Raw genomic sequence first — 23,765 nt, 5'->3', positions numbered from 1 at the left:
GTTCCAAGATGTTAAAAATCTGCCTGGAAGAAGACGTGTCTATATCGTCCTAATGCACGCTGAGGAGGAGAGTTTGAGTGGCCAAAGACTCTCCAACGATCACAGTTGGAGAATTGTAGAGAGTAGTTGAGTCTTGGGGTCAGAAACCTAAAAACCAAATATATCAAACATCCCTTACATCACCACATGTTGTTCGGGAGGGTTTCAAGGAAAATTCTCTTAACTCATCCAAAAACAAACTCCAGCGTATTCATTTATCAGACACGACTGGAACTTCAAATTGGACTGGTCAGGTGAAACTGAAAATAGAGCTTTTTGGCAGCAAACCCACCAGATGAGTTTAGTACAAACAGGGATAAAAAAGTACCCCATGTCCACAGTTAAATACAATGCTGGATCTTTAATGTTGTGGGCCTGTTTTTCTGCCGGAGGTCCTGAACATCTTGTTCTGATGCAAGGCATCATGGATTCTATCAAATACCAACAGATAAAAAATCAAAACCTGACTGCCTTAGAAATCTTCCACCAGGACAACAATCCAAAGCAAACATCAAAATAAACATAAAAATGGGTCACTGAGCACAAATTAAATGTTTTACCATGGCTGTCCCTGTCCTCTGACCTGAACCCTACAGAAAATGAGTGAGGTGAACTGAAGAGAAGATGCTGTGAATCTGGAGAGATTCTGTATGAAGAAAATGGTCTCTGATCTCTTATCAGGTGTTCTCCAAACTCTTCAGGCATTATAGGAGAAAACTCAGAGCTGTTCTCTTGGGAAAAGGACGTTGCAATAATTGGGTGCCAATAATTGTGGCCAACATCAACTAGAGAAAGCATTTATTTCACAATGAGATTTTCCCCCCACTTTCAATTGTTTTACTTCAATGATAGGTTGGGATTTTGTGAATTTTTTGAATGAAAGATAAAAAAGATAAACAATGCAGATTTATTTCCACAGCCGCCTTTGCTCATATTTACCAAGGGTGCCAATATTAATGGAGGGCACTGTATTTTCTAGCAATTTTGAATTTACATGTCACTTTTTTTGGGAAATTTGAAATAAAGTTTGAATTGTGAGATATAAATTCAAAATTGTGATACAAGGAGTTGCAATTATCTTTTTATTGGTAAAAATATTAAGATTTTAAGTCCTCAATTATCTCCCCAAACTCAATCATTTCTGAAAGTTTTAAAGGGTTAGTTCACCCAAAAATTTTAATTCTGTCATTAATTACTCATCCTCATTCCAAACCCGTAAGACCTTCATTCATCTTCAGAACACAAATTTTTTGATGAAATTCGACAGCTCTCTGCCCCTTCATAGACAGCAAGGGTCCTATCATGATCAAAGCACAGAAATGTATTAAGGACATCATTAAAAAGTTCCATGTGACATCAGTGGATCCACTGTAATTTTACCAAGCTACGAAAATACTTTTTGTGCGCAAAGAAAACAAAAATAACGACTTTATTCAACGGTTTCTTCTCTTCCGGGACAGTCCTCCACCATTATCGGCACATGCACGTGGTGCTGCTGATGTAGAACACGCATGTGCGTCATCTGGTTTATGTACAGAGAAATGCAATTGCGCATGCGTCGATAATGGCGGAGGACTGTCCCCGAAGAGAAGAAATCGCTGCAGATAACTCTTGGATTTCATCCAAAAATAGCTTAATTTGTATTGTTATATATATGTTAATATCATGTTAATTTGTGTGAAGGTCTTACGGGTTTTAGTACATTTTTCTACTAGCTTTTTATGTCTATATAATTTTATATTTTCACTATTTTATTTCAGTTTTAGTTTATTTTATTTCAAATGACAAAAATTCTTTATTATGGTTTTAATTTTAATTTCAGTTCATTATAATAACCCTGGTTCAAGGGTTGTGGCCAATAGCCTATTAGCTGAAAAAGCATGTGTGGTTGCATCGATAGCATACTATTTAAAATGTTCTTTGATTTGAGGCACATTGGCTGTGTTTGGATTAGCAGTACATAGTATGCAAATATAGTTTTATGACAGGATTCCACTAGCATGCAATATGATGTGGTGATCTGTGACAACATGTTGCATTAATGTGCAGCAAACTAGTATTAAATTCTGGGATGCAACCATGTTCTTGCTCTATATTTAAAAAGTCGTGACGTATTGTCAAGTATGGTGACCCATACTCGAAATTGGTGCTCTGCGTTTAACCCATCCAAGTGCACACACACACACACACAGCAGTGAGTAGTGAACAAATGCACACACACACACGGAGCAGTGGGCAGCCATGCTGCAGCGCCCGGGGAGCAATTGGGGGTTCGGTGCCTTGCTCAAGGGCACCTCAGTCGTGGTATTGAGGGTGGAGAGAGCGCTGTACATTCACTCCCCCCACCTACAATCCCTGCCGGCCCGAGACTCGAACCTGCAACCTTTCGATTACGAGTCCGACTGTCTAACCATTAGGCCACGACTTCCCCTGTGTGTGACGTCTTACACACTGTTTGTATCTTTTCTCTTTTCGCAAATGAGTTGGTACAATTATTAAGATTTTAATTCATCGGATATTGTTTGTGATTTCTACCGTTGGTTAGATCCTGACATCTTCAGCTGGATGAGGAGGAAATGTGAAGAACAGCGCTACGTGACCCACCTCTAACAATTCTGCCTTTTTCTCTCTGACTCTCACTAGCTGTCCTATTGTGTTTTCTAAATGTGGCCATAAAAACAATGTAAATCTGGCCGGGACAGGCGATGGGGAAGTACGTGAAAGACTGTATAGTCCATCTTTTATTTCACACCCCTAAACCTGTGGCCTGTCCCCTTCTTTTCCCGCTTCCCTCTCATTGCGATCCAAACTGTCATCTTTTATGGGAGTGTGTGATGGCTTCACTGTGTATGAGTGAGCGAGAGAATCTGGGCTAAAGAAAAGCCGTTATCGAAGGCCCCATTCACCGCTTTCTTTAACAACCTTATTAGCTGGCTCGTTCGGAGTGAATGGGAATGTTTCTTTTATGATGAAGGGGGAAAAAAAGCAGGAGGCTCGGGCAGCCTGGTGGAGAGGAGAGAGGAAAAACAAGAGGGAAAGGCATATTCGCCACAGTTCCCTCCTCCTCTCCTAATCCCGCTCTCCTCTGCAACTCTTTAGCTTTCTCCTTCGGATCGGTGAAACGGCCTGTCCGGTGGAGAAGACAGTTTGGAAGGGGAGTGTGGAGCGCGGCAGGGGGGCCCCTCAGTCTCTGACATGTAGGGGTCATTGATTAGGTAGCCTCCCTGTGTGAGCGCTGGGACAGAGAGGGCTCTGCGGGGGAGCTGCGTGAGGGAGTCTATCAGGCACAGCTAGTAATGCTGGGAAAATGACGGGCTCCGTATGCAGCAGTATGGATAATATGTAGTGCCGTTTACACAGAGATGAAAGGAAATTACAAATCCGTCATTATTTACTCACTCTCATGTCTTTCCAAACCTTTTACCAAACTTTACACTGCTCTTTTGCATATGAAAGACAGTTTATAGTGCCTATTTCTTTCAGAATCCAATACAATAAAAAAATTGAAATAACAAAGTAAAATAAAATAAAAATAGATTGATTTATATTTTTGTATTAGAAAGAAAATTGTCAGTTTTCTGCTCTTTTCTACGAATCCATGAAAATAACCTTCACAAACATTATAGCTAATAACCATAACGCTGCTTAAAGCAAGACAAAAATATGATCTGATCATGGGATTTTTAAACAATATGGTACAAATTTTCCACTTAAAAAAACAACCACCATTTATTAAAAAATATATATATTTTAAGTTAAGTTTTTTTAGGCTTTGTTTATAGGCATTTAGACCTGCCCCCCCCCCCCCCCCCCCCCCCCCCCCCCCCTCTGATATTGTAAAAAGTATACACTACTGGTCAAAAGTCTGGAATAATTAATTTTTTTAATGTTTTGAATGCAACCAAGGCTGCATTTATTTGTTAAAAAAATACATAAAAACAATAATACTGTAAAATATTATTACAGTTTAAAATAACTGTTTTATATTTTAATATGTATTTAATATAAATGTAATTTATTCTTGTGACACAAAGCTGAATTTTCAGCATCATTACTCCAGTCTTCAGTGTCACATGATCCTTCAGAACTCATTCTAATATGCTGATTATATTTCAAATAATATTTACCTTTCTTTTTTTTTTTTTTACTGTGTTTGTGATCAAATAAATGCAGCCTTGGTAAGAATTATTTCAAAAATATTTTTAAAAAATCTGAATTATTTCAAACTTTTGACCGTTTTTGACAACGTTTTTAATCTCTGTTTTGTTAGATTTGTCAGCAGTGGATGATCTTAAATTGTCAGATTACGCTGATTTTGTACAGTAAAAACTGGTTATTAAAAACTGGATGTTTGTGAAAATATCAACATTAAATTCTCGACCTGTTATTGCATCAAAAAATCTCAATATATACAGTTGAGATTTATATTCTCAACATATAATGAATTTTTAAGATGTCACAATGCAATTTCTTTTACAGACATTCTATGTCTGACAGAATGTTTTAAAATGTCAAATCCATGAAATGGAAAGTGTCGTGACCCAAGTATGTATGCAATTTAAAAGGCCCTGGGGTCTCTGGGGCCCCCAAAGGGTTAATAATCCGAGAGCTCTGCCACTAGGTGGCTCTGTTGCAGTGAATGAATGGCATTCTGCAGCACTGGAGCTCGTGCAGGGGAGGAGGGAGACCCCCAGTTCCGGACAAACTTTGCAGAATTGCGCAGAACTGCACGGAGGGAGCTCCAGCTCCCAGGTCTGTGATTGGAGGAGAAAGACCGAGTCCAAAAACTATCAGCCAGGAAACGTCTCGGGTTTCAGGGGGGAGTGACATTTCTTCAGGGGGTTGGAAGGAGAGAGAAAAAATCTGTGTAAACCTGACAAAGAGTCTGAGAACAGCCAGTATCCTCGGAGACTGCGCTCATGTCACTGGATGTGTATTTTGGGATGGATGTTTTATTCGGTGTTTGCTGCAGTGTTGCATCTCTTGTAGCTGAAGGCTGATGCGCGTTTTGCTCGAGCCGTCTGGTGAAGCAACAACTACTTGGTTTACGGGCGAAAAAAGTTTCTGGGACGCGTAATTTATTTATTTTTCCTCTTCTGGAAGGATTTACACAAACACGCACGGATACTATCGGTGGGTCGCTAGTGGCATGCGATCCTGTCGTTGGTGCCCCGTTGGATTTGGGAATAGGGAATAGTTTTGGTCGCATTCCTGACTGGATTCGGCCCATGAGCTCCCTGTTTATATGCGGATCCTGAACTTAACTATCAGCTCCTTCTCTGTAAGTTCTCAGTGTTTCTGGTTATATTTTAAGCGGAGGTTTGCTTGTCTTTTATGGAAATGCAACTTTTTGTCATTTGTTGCGGCTTTACGCATGTTTCATTACCTTCAACTTATAAAATACGCGAATGTATCTTAACTATAAAATATGGTAATATTACATTAAATGCGCACAAATTTGGATATTCTAGGCTATATCAGTTTTTTCTTTGCATTGGCAATAAATCCTTTCTGTGCATTCTGATTTGAATATGAATAGGACGCTGATTAACACCTTCAGATTGCTTGTGCACGCAAACAGCGGTCTATTAAAACAACGCTTTCGCGAGAAAAGGTCTCTAAAGGTGACGCCATGCATTGCATTTGGAAATCTTTTCCAAAATCCTGCTCATGCAGCAAACCCGGGAATCACTGTCACTGAAGGTGGTTTGGTCACTGTTTCTATCCAGCATCCCTTGGGCAAAAATAAGTGCATTAGTCATCAAACCTATGAAGTTAATTGAATAGCGCGTGATTAGAAAAGAGAATAAACTGTCCGAACTCATGTTACAGGCTTACAGCATTGCTCACCTCTCACGGTATATATAAAAAAACCTCTGCAGAGGAGGAACCCCACCATCTGTCAGTCATCTCACAAGCATTAAAGCCTGCTATAAATGCACACGCGCAATCACAGAACAGATCGATACCGCATTTACGCGTCAGATCTCCAGAGAGAGACTGATTCCTTCAGCGGTCTTGTTTGAAATCACATTTTTGTTTGTGCAAATGAGTTCTAAACTGACAATAAAGTTGTTTCTTTTAGAATAACAATGGAATGCAAGTCATGTGATAGACAAAGATAAATATATAGAACGATAGATAAATGTATGCCTTAATGATTTGGATAAAAGTGTCTCCAAATGCCTAAATGTATTTAAATGAATGCATGGGAACATCTAGTTTGTTAGCTAGATGAATTACAGTACTGATCAAATAAATCACTGTTTAATAGTGGTGTTGGAAAATTGCCTTCAACATTATTAGTCTGTCAGTTCTGTAGAAAGTTAGCCAAAGTTGTTGCAAAAGTTAGTGTGTAGGTGTCAGCGAGTAGGTAGGTCTCAAGCATAAGAGCTTTGGTATGTCTGTGGCAAGGCTCGTTTAACAGCATTTTGACACGTGGGCCTTTAGTTTCTATCTGTCTCTTTCATAACTAGGCCCACACACTCTCTGCAAGATAGTTGTGCTTCAGAGTCAACTGATTTAAAATGTTCACACTAGATATGTAGGGTTAGAGTTAGTGTTTTATGGATTGTGTATGACAAAGACTTTTTTCTAATTGTTTCTCCTCTTGTTTTTATTTTGGGGATCCCCTGCCCCATCACTGCCCTCTCTGCTGCCCTCCTCAGCCCAGGTGATTGGTGGGAATTCCAGTGAGTGACCGACCGTACAGCCTGCAGTTCATGGTTGGGTGGAGCCCCTCAGATGGGATCCGTGTCCAGGGGGAGGCCGAGGAGGGGGGGATGGGGAGACACGGCCGCTGCTGACGGGATGTCCGCCCGAGGGTGGCTTCTGGGTGCACTCCTGCTTTTGACCCTGGCAACGGCATCCGTGGCAAGGCCATCGTCAAAGATTGCTGAAAAGGTGGAGACTGCGAGTGAACGTGAAGGTAAGGAATAAGAGCGATGGAATATCGTTCAAGGAACATTCCTAGTATTTACAGCAGGATCTTGTTAGGAATTCTTGATACTTCAGTGGTGACAAGAAAACAGATGCTTCTTTACTGCTTAAATCGCTATAAAAACAACCTTCTTCTCCTACGCAGCTGCACCTATGTGTGAAAATATTTCCTTTTTATTGGGGGAAGTCTTGGGGAAAATAAGGAATTTGGGTGAAACAAAACATTGCTGCACGGAATTTCTCCTGGTGTAGGTAGGATTCCTCATGGCTTCATACATCATTAGTGCAGATTTATGGGATTAAACTTTTCATAAACGGTTGTGTTCAGCCCTTCAAGACGGCCAGGAAAGTTCTGAGGAGGTGCTGGTTTGCAATGATGTGTGGTTTGGAGGTTTTATGAGTTGCTGTATGCAAACCCTAGGAAGTACTTCTTCTGCACGGAGCACGTCTTTGAAACTCCGATAATTATGTGGAGAAAGCGGTTTAAGCATGTATCTGGCGTCTTTGAACTGCGAACCCTGAGGTTTTACAATGTATGGAATTATTTTTCGTATGCTATATACTCACAGCAGCTTGTTTCAAAAGAGTCGCATTTAGGATTTTTGTGGTTCCACTCGTAACGTCTCTTTTCCTTTCTCCCCACATATTTTCTCTCTCTCCATCTGTCTGAGTTTAATGTTGTTCAGAGTTGAGGACCACACACATACCTGCTAGCTTGGCATGCAGATGCAAACCAAACCGTATTAGTTTGTTTGGGAAGAAAATAAACCTTATATGCTTTCAGATTTGAACTAAAATGAAACACGAGATTCTCTGCTCTTTTTGGAGGTTTCCTGACTTCCTTTCAACGGGATGTGGTTTGTCATCATCTTCATTCCTAACTCTAAGTAAAAACATTCATTTTATTTGCTTCTTTGGCACTTTCTGAAGTGGTAAATTCGCAGTGGCGTGTCCTGGCCCAGTTTTGCCACATTCTACCATTAGTAGTGCGATTATTGATGTGATTTTTCCATTTAGTTTGGGGCAACATTCGTTTGGGTGGTGATGGCGCAGTGGATAAGACACATGCCTTTGGTGTGAGAGACCCGGGTTTGAATCCACTGTGAGACACCAATGTGTCCCTGAGCAAGACACTTAACCCCTAGTTGCTCCAGAGACGTGCGACCTCTGACATATATAGCAATTGTAAGTCGCTTTGGATAAAAGCGTCAGCTAAATGAATAAATGTAATGTAAAATGCAACAGGTAATGAGAACTGTTGTGTTGGATAAGTCTGATTTTGTTCCTCTGGCTTTAATCATTATGTTAATTAAAGGGTTGTCAAACACAATCGCTGGAAGCGGCCACCCCACCCCACCCCCAACCAACACTTTCCAGATGCCCTTTGACCTCAGGGTTAAAGGAGGTCCATAGTAGGGTTAAAGGGAAAGTTCACCCTAAAATAAAATTCTGACATTACTCAACCTTACATTGTTCAAAACCTGCTTGACTTTCCTTTTTACTTAGAATTCAAAGCAAGATATTTGGAAGAATTTCTGCTATTTCCAGACAGCTTTTAAGGCTATTTTTCAACCAAAAATTACAAAAAAGGATTAAAATGTTCACTGTATTTTTAAGTCTTTTGATTTAAAAGAATTTGTTAAACATGGAATTTAAGTTGTTATTCACTGAAAATTGGAGTAGACTTGTATGGACTACTTTCAGATTCAGCTTTTCTCGATGAACTGTTTCTTTAAGAGTAAAGCCTCGCTTAATGCCTCAAATACAAAAGACGTTCTATTGCGCAATATCGCGTTGCATTGCCAGTAGAAACTGGTTATCTTTTGTCCAAAGTCAGATGCATAACTTTTCATCTTCTAATGCTAAGTGGTGTATGTTGTGGAACGATTTGCACTTTTCTCTCCTATCATATGATGGTAGATTACGAGAGGTCATGTGACGGAGGATTAAGTGGCTGAAGTGGTGTCATGTGATGCAGATAGGCTGGGAGGTTTTGATGAAAGGTGGAGAGCACTAACCACACCAGTTTCTTGTGGTACAGATACAACTCAAGTAGTTGAATGGTTGTGCTAAACATGTTTACTTTTTGTACCAAAGAACACTATATGTATCAGTTCAACAAAAAAAGCCTGCCATTAAACGTCCACCCCTGGAGGGAAACTACAACAGCCCCCACCTGATGCATGCAAAGCCCACCGAAGGGCTCGGTTGTGTTTCTGGGAGGGGTAATTGTTTAAGAGAGAATATCAGTTTAGAATTCCTACAGAGTTTCACGTGAGCTGGTTTGTCTGTGAGAGTTATATGATAGAAATATTCCATTACCTTCCTGAATTTATTTGGAACAGGCTTCTTTGTAGACGTGATAAAGGCTGGGAGAGCGGTCGAAATCTTCTCAGAGGTTGGAAAACAACACATTGTGAAAGTGTGGGAAAGCAAACTTGGATCAAATGTAATCTGACAGGGCTTAGAGCACAATAGAGTTGAAGATCTTCGCCCTTTATTCTCTCATTCCCTGCCGCCCCATAAGGTTTGTGGTTGGAACCAGAGGTATGGCCAGGCTGACCCAACGGTGGAAAATGTGGAATCGCACAAGCTTGTTCGGATCTTTATTATTTGGATTGTGTGATTTATTTATTGTCATTGGAGTGGTTCTGCTGGTGTTTTAGTGTGCGTGTGTGCCCTGTTGGTTTGGACAGAATTAGACACAGTCAAACGGAGCTTTGATGATGTTTAAAACATTGGCTGGAGATCCAAGCGAATCTCTCGCTGTCTTTCCTGCCATCACTCTTTTTTCCGGAATCGGAATCGTCCCCAATTCTTTGCTCTCTGCCTTTTTAGCCCGAGGGCTTTGTTCTCACAACCCAGACGTTCCTGTTCATGACAGTGACAATACCCGAAGCTGAAACAGCAGAACTGTGAGAGATGCTCAGCCTCTTGATAAGCGTGCCTTAAAGTGACCACCTGCATACAGTAGGGGGTTTCCTGGGCGAATCATTCTCTGTTTATACCAAACGTCCTAAATCATGATAGTAAATCCCTGTAATAAAAGTGTCAGCTCACACCCTTTGTTTATTGTGTTTTCTCGGGTGAATAAAGCCTCACTCTCCCACTAAATAAACTAAAAGTTTTTATTTTCCTCCAGAAATTGTTTATGTTGCAATTGGCTGTTGTCAACCTATGCAGTGTTTTTTGTTAATACATGTTTGCTGTATATGCTGTATATTAGGAAACACAAATGGATTTGATGGGTAATTGTTTGAATTCTTTATATATGTAAAATACATAAAGTATGTATGTGTATATATATATATATATATATATATATATATATATATATATATATATAGCACATTATTAGGTGGCTGCCTGAGTATTTCGGGTGCTTCCTAGGTGGTTTCAAGTCATAAAAGGCTACTTTTAAGTCAGTGTGATTTTTTTTTCTCTTAAATTATTTAGAAACTAACTAGCACACCTCTCCTCAAGAAGTCACATGATTTGATGCATAATTCATGCATGTAGCACAAATGGCACAGAGCAGGTTACGTGCTAAATTTTAAAGTTAGCAATTTGCTCAAATCCCCTACCAAATTCCTGTGTTTATATGTGACTCCAGAGGTTTTGGAGGGAAAGTTGGCCAATGAGATTTGCCCGGATGCTTGTCTTGCCGTGGGCGCCCCTGAGAGGCCTGTGCTTTTGGCTGGGCATGCCATTGTCATGACAATAAAGCTTGCAGAATTACAATTTGAAAGGCGATTGTGATTAGGAAAGAAAAGGAGCGGCTACGGAAGAGTGTTGGGATTTAACTGGAGTATAAAATGGGAAGGGTGTGAAAATAAGGAAGGAGGGGAACGTGACAGGAGAACAGGGCAAATGCGCAGCTTGTGTAGAGTTAACTTGTGTGGGGCGGCTGGGTTGTCTGCTCAACCCATGTGATCTAATTAGCAGTGCTTGCTAAAGTAAGCATCACTATGTTTAAACAAGCCCCTAAACCTAACTACTAAAATTTGAAGTGTGACTCGTCCCACACTTTTTGTTCTGTAGAGATGAGTTGTGTGCTTATTGAGGGCAGGTGTGCTAATGCTTTTTGCTATTAGAATTGTTAGGAGAACCTGAGGAATATCTAGGGTCCACAATGTCATCAAGACTTCAAGGTGAATTTGGAAGCACCCACCTAGCAACACCATGTCAACCATCTAAAATAGCTTTGCAACAGCATAGCAATTTAGCCGAATATCATGATGCAACTTTTGCATGTGTAAAAACTATTTTTTTGTCAGACTGTCACTGAAGTACTTTGTGTGATTTTAAGTAATGTTTTACATTTTCATTGAATATAATAAATATTTTCCCCATAAGATTAATGAAAGCAAATTATTTTTTTTTATGTTTTAATTTAATTGTTAGACTTGCATTGTTATTAAAATATTTTTGGCATCAACAATGACTTCAAAAAGGATATAAAAAAATGCATTTGTGCGATTTTAAAGTACTTTGTGTGATTTTAAATTATCATTCATCATTCATTCGATGAATCATTTTGGCAAGAAGATTTAATGGAAATAGATTAGATTTTTTGATGTTTTCATTTAAATGTAAGAATTTTTATAAAATTACTTTTGGCATCCATGTTAACTTTTACATGAGGAAAAAGTAGTTTGGCAAATGGCAAAAATGCATTTTTTAAATGAATCACGATCTGTTATTTCAAGTAATGTTTTAAATTTTAATTTAATAAAATTAGTACTTTTGCATTTTCATTTAATTACATTTGAAAAAAAGCAAAAATGCCCATTTTTTTTAAGTGATTTTAAGCAATTTTTCAAGATTATGCATTTTTGTTCAGTTACATTTGGCATCAACTACGATGTGTGCATGAACAAAAACTCTTCTTAAGAAAATTAGATGAGATTTTTGATAATCAAGCTTAATTTTATTTCAGATTTATAATTTTTATTAAACTACATTTGTCATTAACAAATATACTAGTACCTTTATGAACACATGGGGGTTTGCAACTCCCTGATTGGGAAATCCTGGACAAGTGGAAATAGGGTGTATATGTCTGTTATCAGAGAACCATTTCATCATTGTCTCGTCGCAGACGCATCTCATCCGACTGACCCCGAGCACTCAGTGAAGCGCACAGCGGTCTCGATTCCATGTCAACCAGCGGGTGGAGACAGAAGGATGATAGTGTGAGAATTGGACAGACTGGATCCTGTCTCAGTTTGGTCGAGAGCGTAGTTATCTGTTCTAGCAGAGGCGCAAATGAGACTTGGTGGAGCGGATGGGAAATGCGAGACAGTCAGTATCCGTCACTCCTGACGGGACGTTTGATAATAATTGCCACTCACAGCACGCTTTTCAATAGCCTTCCCATCAAAACACAGGAGAATAGAGACAGTCACACCTCGAGAAATAGAGTTTGAGGGTTTTTTTCCTTGCATGTGTTTCATATATTATTCCACTTTAAGCACATGAGGAAAAGACTACGTTTATTGTGCTACTCTGGTAGGATGCAGCTCTGACCTTTCCCAAGACGAAAAATCTGGAATTTTCAGGATGTCAACAGGTTGTGGATTTGTGGAGGGTCGGTGACTTGTGGACGGCAGGGGGCCGGTTGGCAGGGTGAGGGGTGAAAGGTCAAAGTGCAAATCAGAGGAGCAGGAGGTGGTGTTGATGGTAAGGAACAGATGTACTGGACCTGAAGAGTAAAGCGAATGAAAGCAAAGCATGTCAAATGTTTAAAGAGGGTTGAGCTTGCATCAAGTTCCTCACAAAATGTATCATAGTGCCGTGAGAAAAGATTTCTTAACCTTTGAATTATGAAGCTGATTTTAAATGTCGACAAAGTCATTTGATCAGCTAAAATTGATTGAAACTGGCTGGTTTGTCTTTTCTTCGTAGCACTGCTGGTAAAACATGACGGTAGATTCAAAAATTAGTTAAAAGTACAAAAGTATAAAATCAAAATGAGCTTGAATGCACTGGAAGTCACTCTAAATACAATTGTCTTCCAAATGCATACATGTATAAAAACCATAATAATTTGGATTATTTAGTTGGAGAGCTCTTCTGACTCCTTTTTTCTGCATGGCTCTTTCTGCTTTCAGCATGCACAGCTTAATCTTTTGCTCTGCTTACTTCAGTTCCCCTTAGCATTTTATCTGTTTGCTATTTATATACTAAACATTTTGTGAGACTCGGTCGTCCACTGGTCATGCTATAGAGTTTACTAAGTGTGTATGTAAAAAAAAAACGATCCACATGTGTTGGTTTTCTAACAGGACGTGAGTGGGAGCAGATCTTTTTTTTTGTTTTTTTTCTCAGTTCGTCTTAAATCGTACAATAGAGGGAAATACGCAACCAATTACAGTTAAATAACAGTTGGACAAACAGAGGCCTCCGGAAGAGCAAGGCAATGAATACCGGTCCCATCAATCAACAGCAGAGTTCATTCTAAGGCCGCACCGTCGCGAAAGGCATAAAGGAAAAGGTAATTGTTTCCGGAGTTGCGAAAAAAGGAACAATACGGGAACTAAACGTGTGTAGGGCAACGTGCCTGGGGAGAGAGTTTAGACCTTCAAGCACACTCCAAAACCCCTTGAGGACTGAACGCAAGTCATATGACTTTCCCTTCCTGTGGTGTGTAGTTCAATCTGCCATACACATTCACAAAAGGACATGAATGTGCAGAAAGATAGGTGTGTTACTACGAAAAAGGTTGGGAGTGTCTCTGCGCCGCTGATTATTTCTGACAAGTCCGACCATGTTTTTCCATACCTCTCGCTTTTAAAGTTTTTGTATGCATAGAAAGCTGTTTAGTCTGCCTTAATTCATAGTTTCCGCCTAGATGCAGTAGGTTATTGTTAGTACTGTAGAATCATGGGATCTTCTACAGTGTCGGAAGTTTATTAGTAGTCCTTAAACTTCATGCATTTGCATTTTGCATTTTGCATTCTGCATTCTGCATTCACTTTTTGTTGTCACAGAAGTGGATCATGGTGTACTGGACAAATTACTGAACAATTAGTCCGGGGTTTTGCTGAACGGGTTTGTGGTTTGGGCTGCATTTCTGTGGTCTGGGTTTAATCATCCAGCTATGTTAACTGCCCAGAAATGTAATATCTGTGCTGGTGTTGCTCAGACTGTATCATACAGATTGTACAGTTTCCATCTGTATTAGCAAGTGTTGATGGCTTTTTTTCTGAAGGCAGTTTCGACATCATTTGAGTCATTGTGTATCAGCATCAAGGCACCGATGTGGTTTCTATGCAGTGCTGTGTTAGTTGTTGTTTATCATTCTACCCATAAGATTAAGTGAATTAAATGGATAGAATAACTTGAATTCCTCTCTCTCTACTTCTCATTCTGACCTGATTGGGGCGTTTGATTTCTGTTCATCTTGGCTTTGCTCTCAATGCAGTCTCAGGTGAATTGAAATGGATATTGTTGGTATGTTTTGCTTCACATAACTAGTAGTCAGCTATATCCAAGTATATCCATATGTAAACAATGTTTTCAATATATTTCTAATTACATAAAAGTATATGTATAATTGAATATATAAAACACGATTTTATAGAATATTATACAAAATTAACTAAATATTTGTAGACATTTGTACTGATACTATATGGAGAGCGTTATTGTTGTGCACTCCTGCATTTTACACTGGACCCCCCCCATCCCCCTTTAATGCTCATACCACATTCTTGCAATCTGTAATCAAGCCTTTGATTTTTCTGTTTTAGGTGCCAGTTGGCATTCCTTATGAGCGTTTGGCTTGCCATTATAGTCATTGTAGAGCATAATTAAAGATAATGGAATAAACCGGCAATAACGGGCTTAATTCTAATGCGTGAGGTCGAGGTTGAAATGACAGGCGAAGGAAAACCGAAGGCTCTGTTTATGAAATGAACAAATATTGAGCTCTGTTTCTCGACTGGCACCTCTTTTATGTCAGCGCACTGCTAACGGCACACGTTTTTCCCACTGGTACAGCTGCATGCTTCCAGAATTGCTCTGTACACACAATTCACAGCTAATGGGATGCTCTGAGGTGTCTGTATTTGGGATTTTTTTTTACTTTTGGGTGAACTATTAATTTAATTGAAGCCTCTTCTCCACACTAGTCACTCTAGGGATGTTATTTTGGTGCAGTGTTTTTCATCTTACACTCTTTCTCTTTCTCTGTGCACCCTGTCACCCCTTTCCTCCTGCCCTCCTCTCTTTTCCCCTCTGCTCTGCAGAGCCTCCAACCAAAAACCAAAACTCTAAGCCCACCCTGTGCTCGGTGCACCCGGGTGAACTGCTCAAGCTCAACTGTCCGCTGCCCGAGGCGACTGCCATCGTCTGGACCAAAGACGGCTCCTCGCTGGGCCCTGACAACCGCACGCTCATAGATCAGGAGTGGCTACAGATCCGCGACGCCACCTCTAAGGACTCGGGCCTGTATGCGTGCAGTGCCGCGGGCTCCCGGGCCGGCGACACTCTTTGCTTCATCGTAAATGTTACAGGTGAGACTCTTGTCTACCACAGGTGGCGCCATCTACTGAAGAGACTTTGATATTCGTAGATGAGTCTTCGCACGCCGTATCAGCCTGAACTGAATGGTTCTGTTTGTCTGTTCTCGTTGCATTTTTACAGTTTGCAATGAAGTGGAAGATGTAGTCTTTAAAATGACTTTGCATGCTGCATTCGCATTTACGTCCTGAGTTTGAGATTTGTTTGTATTGTTTTTACAACATTCGTTGGCTTTGTAAATTGAGTATTAAGATTAGTTTAGGCTAGTTCATATGCCTGATGTTAGCTTATGTTTTACACTTTTTATCATTGTGTTATACAGACATTTTGTCTGATTTAACACGTCACGTTAAATTATTTTCTGAATTTTTTCAGCTATCTAGCTAGCATTCACAGTTGCTCTGGGATATTGGACACAATCTTATCTCACAGTAACATTAAATGACACATTACAGTTATTTTTGTGAAATATGCATTTATTTATATATGTGTGTATTTTTTAATAAATAAATTTATATTTAAAAAAATATGTAACAAATATATATTGAATTAGTTCATTAATTTCTAAATTAATTATACAAATATATTTATCAATAAATATTTTATTCAGTCAGTCAGTTAAATTAAATTAAATACAGTAATTATGTATTTATCATCTCCTTTATTTTTCTTTAAATTTGCATGGACACAATGATTAACAAATGAATGACAGATTATGGCATCAGTGCTAAAACAGGTTCACATTTTTAAGACATGAGTTAAAAAATAAACACTCCAAATAGTAAAAGTAATACTATTTAAAAATGTACTAAAATTGTACTCTAAGTACTGATTGGATGAGTTGTGTTCAGCGCTGTTATTGCTATATTAATGCGTCAAAAAGATCAAATATTTGATTAGTGATAGACGTATGGGTGTTGTGATGGCAGGAGAAACAAAGCACGGTTACAGTATTCCTGGTACTCTCTGCAGATGCCATCTCATCCGGTGATGATGAGGACGACACGGAGCGATCGGACGATGTCGGGGTGGACGGCGAGCAAATGCGTGAGTATCGGGACTGGGGGCCGAACACCAGTTGTTACAGAGTACCATGTTAAATGCACTTGTATTTCCAATGTTGAATTTAGATGCAACACGGTTGGCATACTGTTTTTATAGGTATTTGTTTTTTTGCAGTTTTTGTAACTGACACCACACTCTGGTGACAGGACAAGCCTGCAGCAGAGTCTGATGTTAACTATGTTACCAAGCAATTCCAGCACAGACACATTCCCAGAATTCCAGGCCTTCTCTTTCCTTCTTCTTTGTGTCTTTGTGCTCTCCATTTCTCAGGTCCATGAGAGGCCTGACTGTAATTTACCTGCTAAGAGATGTGTTTTGAATTGGGCTTCGCTCTGAGAATGGTAAAAGGGAAAGACCTGAGGTGAAAATATTAACGAAATACAGAAAAAGGAGAAATTCCAAGGGCATTAAAAATCTTGTTAATAAATAGAGTACTGCAAGGGGGTACGCATTTTTGTAGGCAAACCCGGAGGTAAACTGGTTCTCTCGACAAAAACAACAAAAGTTTATGATACTTCTATGTTTTTTCCATCACGATAATCTTCACAAAGGAATTTTGAAGCCTAAATACAATGGCCGGAAGTAAAAAGCTAAAGTTACTCTATAAACAAACTACACCAGTCTCACGACTTGTCAACAGCGCTTTAAGTTCTTTAAAATATACTAGTTGGGAAGTTTGAATTAGAATAGTTTGCAAGAGTGTGATTATAAACACAACAAAGCTGTAAAAGCGACTAGTGAGTTCATGAGTTTTCCTGTTCAATATAATGATGTATCCAGCAACTTCTGTAGTCCCATTTAGCTTCTTGTTCACCTTTTTCAAGACACTTTAAAAAAGCACAAGTGGGGTATTACCGATGTATTTTATTTTGTCGTAGGACAATATCTTGTGCTTGTATTAACCACAGACCTTATTTCAAGCCAAAAACCCATTTACTTTGGGACGATGGATTTGTAAGTTAAAAAATGCAGACTTGTTTCCAGTTTCAGGACTCTGTTCGCAATGGTTTTTTTTGTCATGGTTAACACTAATCGCTTCACATTTTTGAGAACTTTATGCGAAAGAGAAGCCGTGACAGGTGAGGAAAGGATATTGACTGCATTTCCTCTGAAACGAGCACCATACCCACCAGAATCTGTTTTGAGTTGTGCAAAACTAAATATTAAAGAGAGTTGTTGGAACGAGGGGTGGAGCGAGGTCTTCCAGCTAATGGGCTCTGGTTTGGATCTGCACCAACACTTTTCTGTGTATGCTTTGGAGGTCTGGCCTTTGGAGTGGAGTGTAGCTGAGCGGGTGTGGGGGGGATTGGGGTTGGGATGGAGGGGTGTTTAGCATTGTGCTTGGGGCGGTTTCGGGCTCAGTGGGTTGGATTTCTGCCCAGCTGAACCACTCAGAACTCTTTGATATTTCTGTGCAAAGGGGCCTCAACAACAGCAGTCTCAAAAACACAAATTTTTTCCCCCTCTCACGAGAAAGTTTCCTTTATTTGTGAGAAGTTTTGCCTTCGTATGAGGTGCGCTGGAGTAGAAAACACTGGGATTGTTTAAAGTCTAAAGGTCTTTTTTTCTATCTCTGTACAATTTGATGGAATTGGCTGCTGGGTTGTGTCAGTGTTTCGGTTTACTGATAGATTTTTGCAGATACCGGTGGTATTTGTGGATGGTCCCAGAGTTTTTGAAGAAAAATGGCAATGAAGGTTCAATGGACAGTCCATCTTTCACTGGAGGTCACCTTTTTTGGGGTTTCCCAGGACATCCGACCCTACTGCCCCAACGTCTGAGGGTCATTCCCATCTTCGTTTTCTCAATGAAAACCTGAACCGTTTACAAAGTTAAAAGGAGTCGGGTTTACAGACATGTTGTCTGCTGTCCATCAGGGCGCTGAGGTCAAAGAGAACGACCGTTACAAAAGAATTCCCACGAGGTGAGATGAAAAAGTTGGGTGGTGAGGAAAGAAAACATACAGATAGATAGACGTTGAAGAAAAGGTTTGAGTTGAACACCAATTATCATGCCTTCATGCTGAAGGGAAGACGCCTGTTTACACGTCTGATATCAAGTCGTTTGCAACCTTCCGGTTAGCATGTCTGTCGAACAAAAGAAATTGGATGTGATGGTCCAGTTCCTTCTTGGCAAGCCGCTGTGCTTTTGGACCGACTTGTTTTATCCTCCTTTTCTCTTGTGTGTTTTCAGAGCAAATGGGAATATGTTTTTATTTAAGCTGCTCACTGTGAGTTGCAGGGTTCCATTAAGCAGATGGGCGGTGCAGTCATGCAGTGCTGCGAGTGTGAATAACTGTTTTGATTTGCATCCGTGGTCATGCCTTCCTGTTTCCCCTCGCTGAGTTTCAGACGGGCTCCTGCTTTCTCTCTCTCTTGGCAATGATGCATTTCTTTTGGGATATTGGGGTTGAATCAAAATGGACCTCAGATTGATTTGCCATTTTATTGAATTTCTTTGTGTCATTGAATCAGTGTCCTTTGGCATTTTTTATGTGCTGTATTCAGTTTTCATTTTAGTTTAAGTTTTATATTTTTAATCTTTTTTTTTTAAATAAATTTAATTTTTATTTTTTCAGTTTTAATTTTAGTAATTTTAGTACCTCACTTACTTGACAGTAAGTATTATGTTTTTGATTTGATTTTTGTTTCAAGCCTTTTTTTTATTTCAATGTTTTTCATACAGTTATTTAATTTAATAAACATTTTAATTGAATGCTATTTCAATTAATAAAAACAGTTTTTAATAGTTTTACAATAATAATAACAACACTGCATTCACTGCACAGGCACATAAGGTCAAAATGAACTTTTCAAAATGCAATAGTTGTAATATTTACTTAAATTGCAATTTTTTTTAAAATCACACAAGGTCATATTGTAACTTTGATTTTGAATTGATTTGTTATATGACTAATGAAATAAAAAACACATTTAGTGATTCATCCTCAGTGTACTCTACAATCCAATCTGATTCATCTTCTGTACAATCCAGAAGCTACTGTTTCTGGCTTTGATCCTAAGTTTTTCCATAAACATAGATATAGAAAACACACTGTAGATGTCAGGGGCTGATCTATGAACGGCTGAAAGCAGATAAGAGAGGAGGCATAGATAAAAAAAAGTCTCCAGTTTGCATGGAGGTTTTATGTGATGTATATCAAAGCTGCATGTAATCCTAAAGGCTTCGACACATCAAAGAAATATATATAGTGCACTGCAAGTGTGTGGTTCTTGTTGATATTTGGATGACGCAAATGTTTGTATTTCCTGCAGTGGCACCATATTGGACTTCGCCGGAGAAGATGGAGAAGAAGCTGCACGCCGTCCCCGCGGCCAACACTGTGAAGTTTCGGTGCGCGGCGGCAGGAAATCCCAAGCCTGAAATGCGCTGGCAAAAAAACGGAAAACCCTTCAAACAGGAGGATCGCATGGGCGGTTACAAGGTAAGGGATCTTCACTAGTGCTGTATATGATAATGGAACTTATCATGCTAAATGTATTAATGCTTAAAAACTAGAGCAAAAACAAAAAGATTTTTAGAAAGCAAAATGGTTACATTTAAGTATTTTTTTACATGCAGATTTACACGAGTCAGAATTGTAGGCATGAGCTAGTGAAGCACTGGCTCTTGGTTAAAGTGTAATAGATGTGCGGGGCGATTGGTCGATGTACCCCGATCAGTGTCTGTTTGCACTTCCTTCTCTGAAAACACAGCTGAATGATTGAGCTGCTCATGCTCGTTTGATCTGAAGACTCAGATATGAGTCAGGGTCTGACTATAGGACCATGAACTGGTTCAAATTGCCATTTATTATTATTATTATTATTGGTGTTTTCTTAAGAACCTTAACTGATCAGTTGAAACATTTTAATAAAACTAATGACAACTTATTAATGATAAAATGTGATTTAATAATTAAAATTTTTATTGTATTTTAAGTGAAAATAACAATAATAACTTATAATAAAATATATGTCATATAATAAAATGAATATGTCATGAAAGATAAGATATGACCTGTAATTTTAGTTTTATTGAGGTACTTTTATAGTTTTTGTTCATATTTAGAATTAGATTTTATTTTTATAGTATTTTATTTTTATTGCATTTTAGAATATAAAAAACAAACCTTCATGAAAACAATCTCCACCCCTTACCAAGACTGCAGCATTTAGTCAGAATAAGTCAAAAATGTTTAATAAAATAAGTGAGATTATGGTTTATGGATAACATGTGCCTCAGGTGGATGAACCCTTATTTTGTCATCATTTGAATGGTCTCAGAAGGCCGAGGGTTGTGGAGTGAAAGTCTCCATGGAAGAGACGCTGGATTTTGTGGCTTGCAGTCACGAGAGCTGCATTCCTGGGGTAGGGGCGGGAGCTCGCTCATCTGTCGGCACGGCGATATTACTTTTCCCATGGTGCTCTTGCTCGAAAAACCCTCGTCTTCTGGGCCAGTTTCTCTCTCTCTTGATTGTTCTGTCAGTGCTGCTGTCAGATTTGCCCTTCATTTTATAAGACATCACACACAGGGGAAGTCGTGGCCTAATGGTTAGAGAGTCTGACTCGTAATCCAAAGGTTGCGGGTTCGAGTCTCGGGCCGGCAGGGATTTTAGGGGGGGAGTGAATCTCCAGCGCTCTCTCCACCCTCAATACCACGACTGAGGTGCCCTTGAGCAAGGCACCGAACCCCCAACTGCTGCCCACTGCTCCGGGTGTGTGTTCACGGTGTGTGTGTGTGTTCACTGCTGTGTGTGTGTGTGTGTATGTGTGTGTGTTCACTGCTGTGTGTGTGCACGTTGGATGGGTTAAATGCAGAGCACGAATTCCGAGTATGGGTCACCATACTTGGCAGTATGTCACTTCACAGGTGTGAAATTGAGGATAATAGACGCTTGACTAAACCTGAGTTTTGTTTGAGATGAATTCGAGAATAACAAAAACAACTAAGCTTGTTTTTCATTTGTCCCGTTCAGCTCCGACTCCAGCACTGGACTCTAATCATGGAGAGCGTCGTTCCCTCTGATAAAGGAAACTATACCTGCATGGTGGCGAACGCTTACGGATCCATCAATCACACCTACACGCTGGATGTAGTAGGTGAGTCCTGTTTACATGTGTTTAGATACTTGTTTGATTCGGACACTGGTAAACAGCGCAGAAGACGGCTGTGGGTAGCTTTGAGAGGACAGCAGAGCAAATAAAGTGTGAGTGTGTATTAATAAAAATAAGAAGGAGCAAGCGTTGTCCTCCCAATAATGAAAATTATGTCACCATTTACATAGTGATAGATCTATATGTTGGCCAGGCTGATAAAACTGATAAAAATGATATTTTGCCATTGTGAGAATATGGACATTAAGCGATTTGCCTGCCGTACCTGATTTGCAGACTTATGTAAGCATTAACATGGAAATTATTTATATATATATATATATATATATATAGTGAAATATTATTATTTAAAATAACGGTTTCTATTTGAATATATTTTAAAATATAATTTATTCCTGTGATGAAAATCTGAATTTTCAGCATTATTACTCCAGTCTCCAGTGTCACATGATCCTTCAGAAATTTGCTGCTCAAGAAACATTTCTAATTATTGTCAATATTGAAAGTAGTTGTGCTTATATCCAAATCTTCTAAAGCCATACACGGTGTTCTTGTATGTATTGTGCACGTGGCTAAGCTATAATGCAGCTTTAAGAGACTTGGAAGGCTTAATTTCCATTTTTGGGGTGAACTGCCCTTTTAACTCGCAGCTGTCTGTACTAGTTTATAGTTTGAGTAGAGCTGCCCCATCTTAACCTCAGAACCAAGCTATATTTTTGCATGCACACGCCCAAGAACATGCACACACGTACAAAACGCAGACACGCCATGCTCACACTCACATATACATGCTCCCTATTTAGGGCCCCTGTTCTGGGTTAAGTAAAAGCAGTCTCTCAGAAGGTCTCTGTCTTTCTTTTCTGTTTTATTTTATGGCCGTAAAGCCCTTTTGGGTCTGGCTTAGTCTAACACTCTCATCACAGAGAAAGCAGGAGAGAAAAGAGGCAGAGGATAATGCTGTTGTTTTTCACTTTAATGTCAGACTAACCTACCTGGGAAGTCTATGTAAATGACAAAATGAGAAAAAGAAGGTCGGGAGAGAGAAAACATTTTCCCTGTGCCGGAATAGGAGTCTCGCTGACCCTTCAAACAGGTCAATGAAAGTTGCGCCAGTCTGAACTGGCCTGCATTTCTAAGCTGGACAAAGTACAAAGCGCTGACACTTAAAAGAGCCAAAAAGACTCTAATTATCGCTGTTTGTTGTGGACGTCGGCCAGATTCCAGAAACTTCTACTGTAGTTCTCTTCCAACAATAGCCTCTTCTACCAATTTGTGCACACATTATATACATATTTGAGTTTAGGATGCCCGTTCACCATCCACTACCACTGGCACAAGAGTTTGGAGATAAATCACAATAATTTAAGTCATACTAAGTGTATACTTATAACAATATAGTTATTTTAACTGATAATTCAATGAAAAATTCTGAAGTTAATAAATTATTCCTAATCTTGAATAGCATTACTTCATGCTTTTACCTCAATCTTGTTCATGTGTAAATAATATACATTAGTTCTCTGCACTGATAGCCATATAAACACATCTTCTGCATAATAAACCATACAGCAATATCTCTACTGATCGACATTTCAAACCACCCAGACCTAGTTGGCATAGTAACTTAGTTCATCTCCACCCTGATTTCTCTCTTAACCAATCTCGTGCTACAGGCCAAACAACCCCTCCCTGACTGTTTTTGGTCCACGTATGCTAAGTCAGCAGGTTATCCAGAGTTCAACAGTCTTGCTTCGGGATGCCAGATCAGCCTGTAAATGCTTGGCTAATGATGTAATTGATCGATTGTGATTTGGTGGAGAATGCGGGAGAGCGACTGGCACTTGGCTTAAATTGTGGCTAACTCGATGGATTTTTTAGAGAAGGATCTGACCTTCAACCTGGTTTTAGCTGGGTTTTTGGAAAGCTGTTTGGTAAGGGTAGTGGCTAGCAAACTTGAGTAAGCGATAACGTGACACAATTTTGGTAATATATTTTAGCGATTCTGATTCTGCTTGGAGATTATGATTCTTCACAATTACCAGTTTAGATTCCAATAAGGTATAGAAAATGGAATTAAAC

General features: G+C 39.4%; 1 protein-coding gene across 5 annotated transcripts in view; it reads left to right on the top strand.

The window, feature by feature from the left end:
- Positions 1-4,891: 4,891 nt before the first annotated feature.
- The window catches only part of LOC306882523 (fibroblast growth factor receptor 2-like), a 48,404-nt gene continuing 29,530 nt past the window's right edge, over positions 4,892-23,765 (top strand). For 2 of the 5 annotated variants that reach the window (XM_079437204.1, XM_079437205.1), the window contains exons 1-6: positions 4,905-5,320; positions 6,708-6,967; positions 15,231-15,497; positions 16,477-16,551; positions 19,845-20,014; positions 21,548-21,671. In XM_079437204.1, the coding sequence (XP_079293330.1) occupies positions 6,784-6,967; positions 15,231-15,497; positions 16,477-16,551; positions 19,845-20,014; positions 21,548-21,671 (820 nt within the window). In that variant the 5' untranslated portion in view covers positions 4,905-5,320; positions 6,708-6,783. Of the gene's footprint in view, positions 5,321-6,707; positions 6,968-15,230; positions 15,498-16,476; positions 16,552-19,844; positions 20,015-21,547; positions 21,672-23,765 lie in introns of all 5 variants that reach the window. The other 3 variants (XM_079437207.1, XM_079437206.1, XM_079437208.1) reach the window with 3 other exon arrangements.

Source organism: Barbus barbus (assembly GCF_936440315.1).
Source record: "Barbus barbus genome assembly, chromosome: 16".
Classification (NCBI taxonomy): domain Eukaryota; kingdom Metazoa; phylum Chordata; class Actinopteri; order Cypriniformes; family Cyprinidae; genus Barbus; species Barbus barbus.
This window is presented reverse-complemented; position numbering and strand designations above follow the sequence as displayed.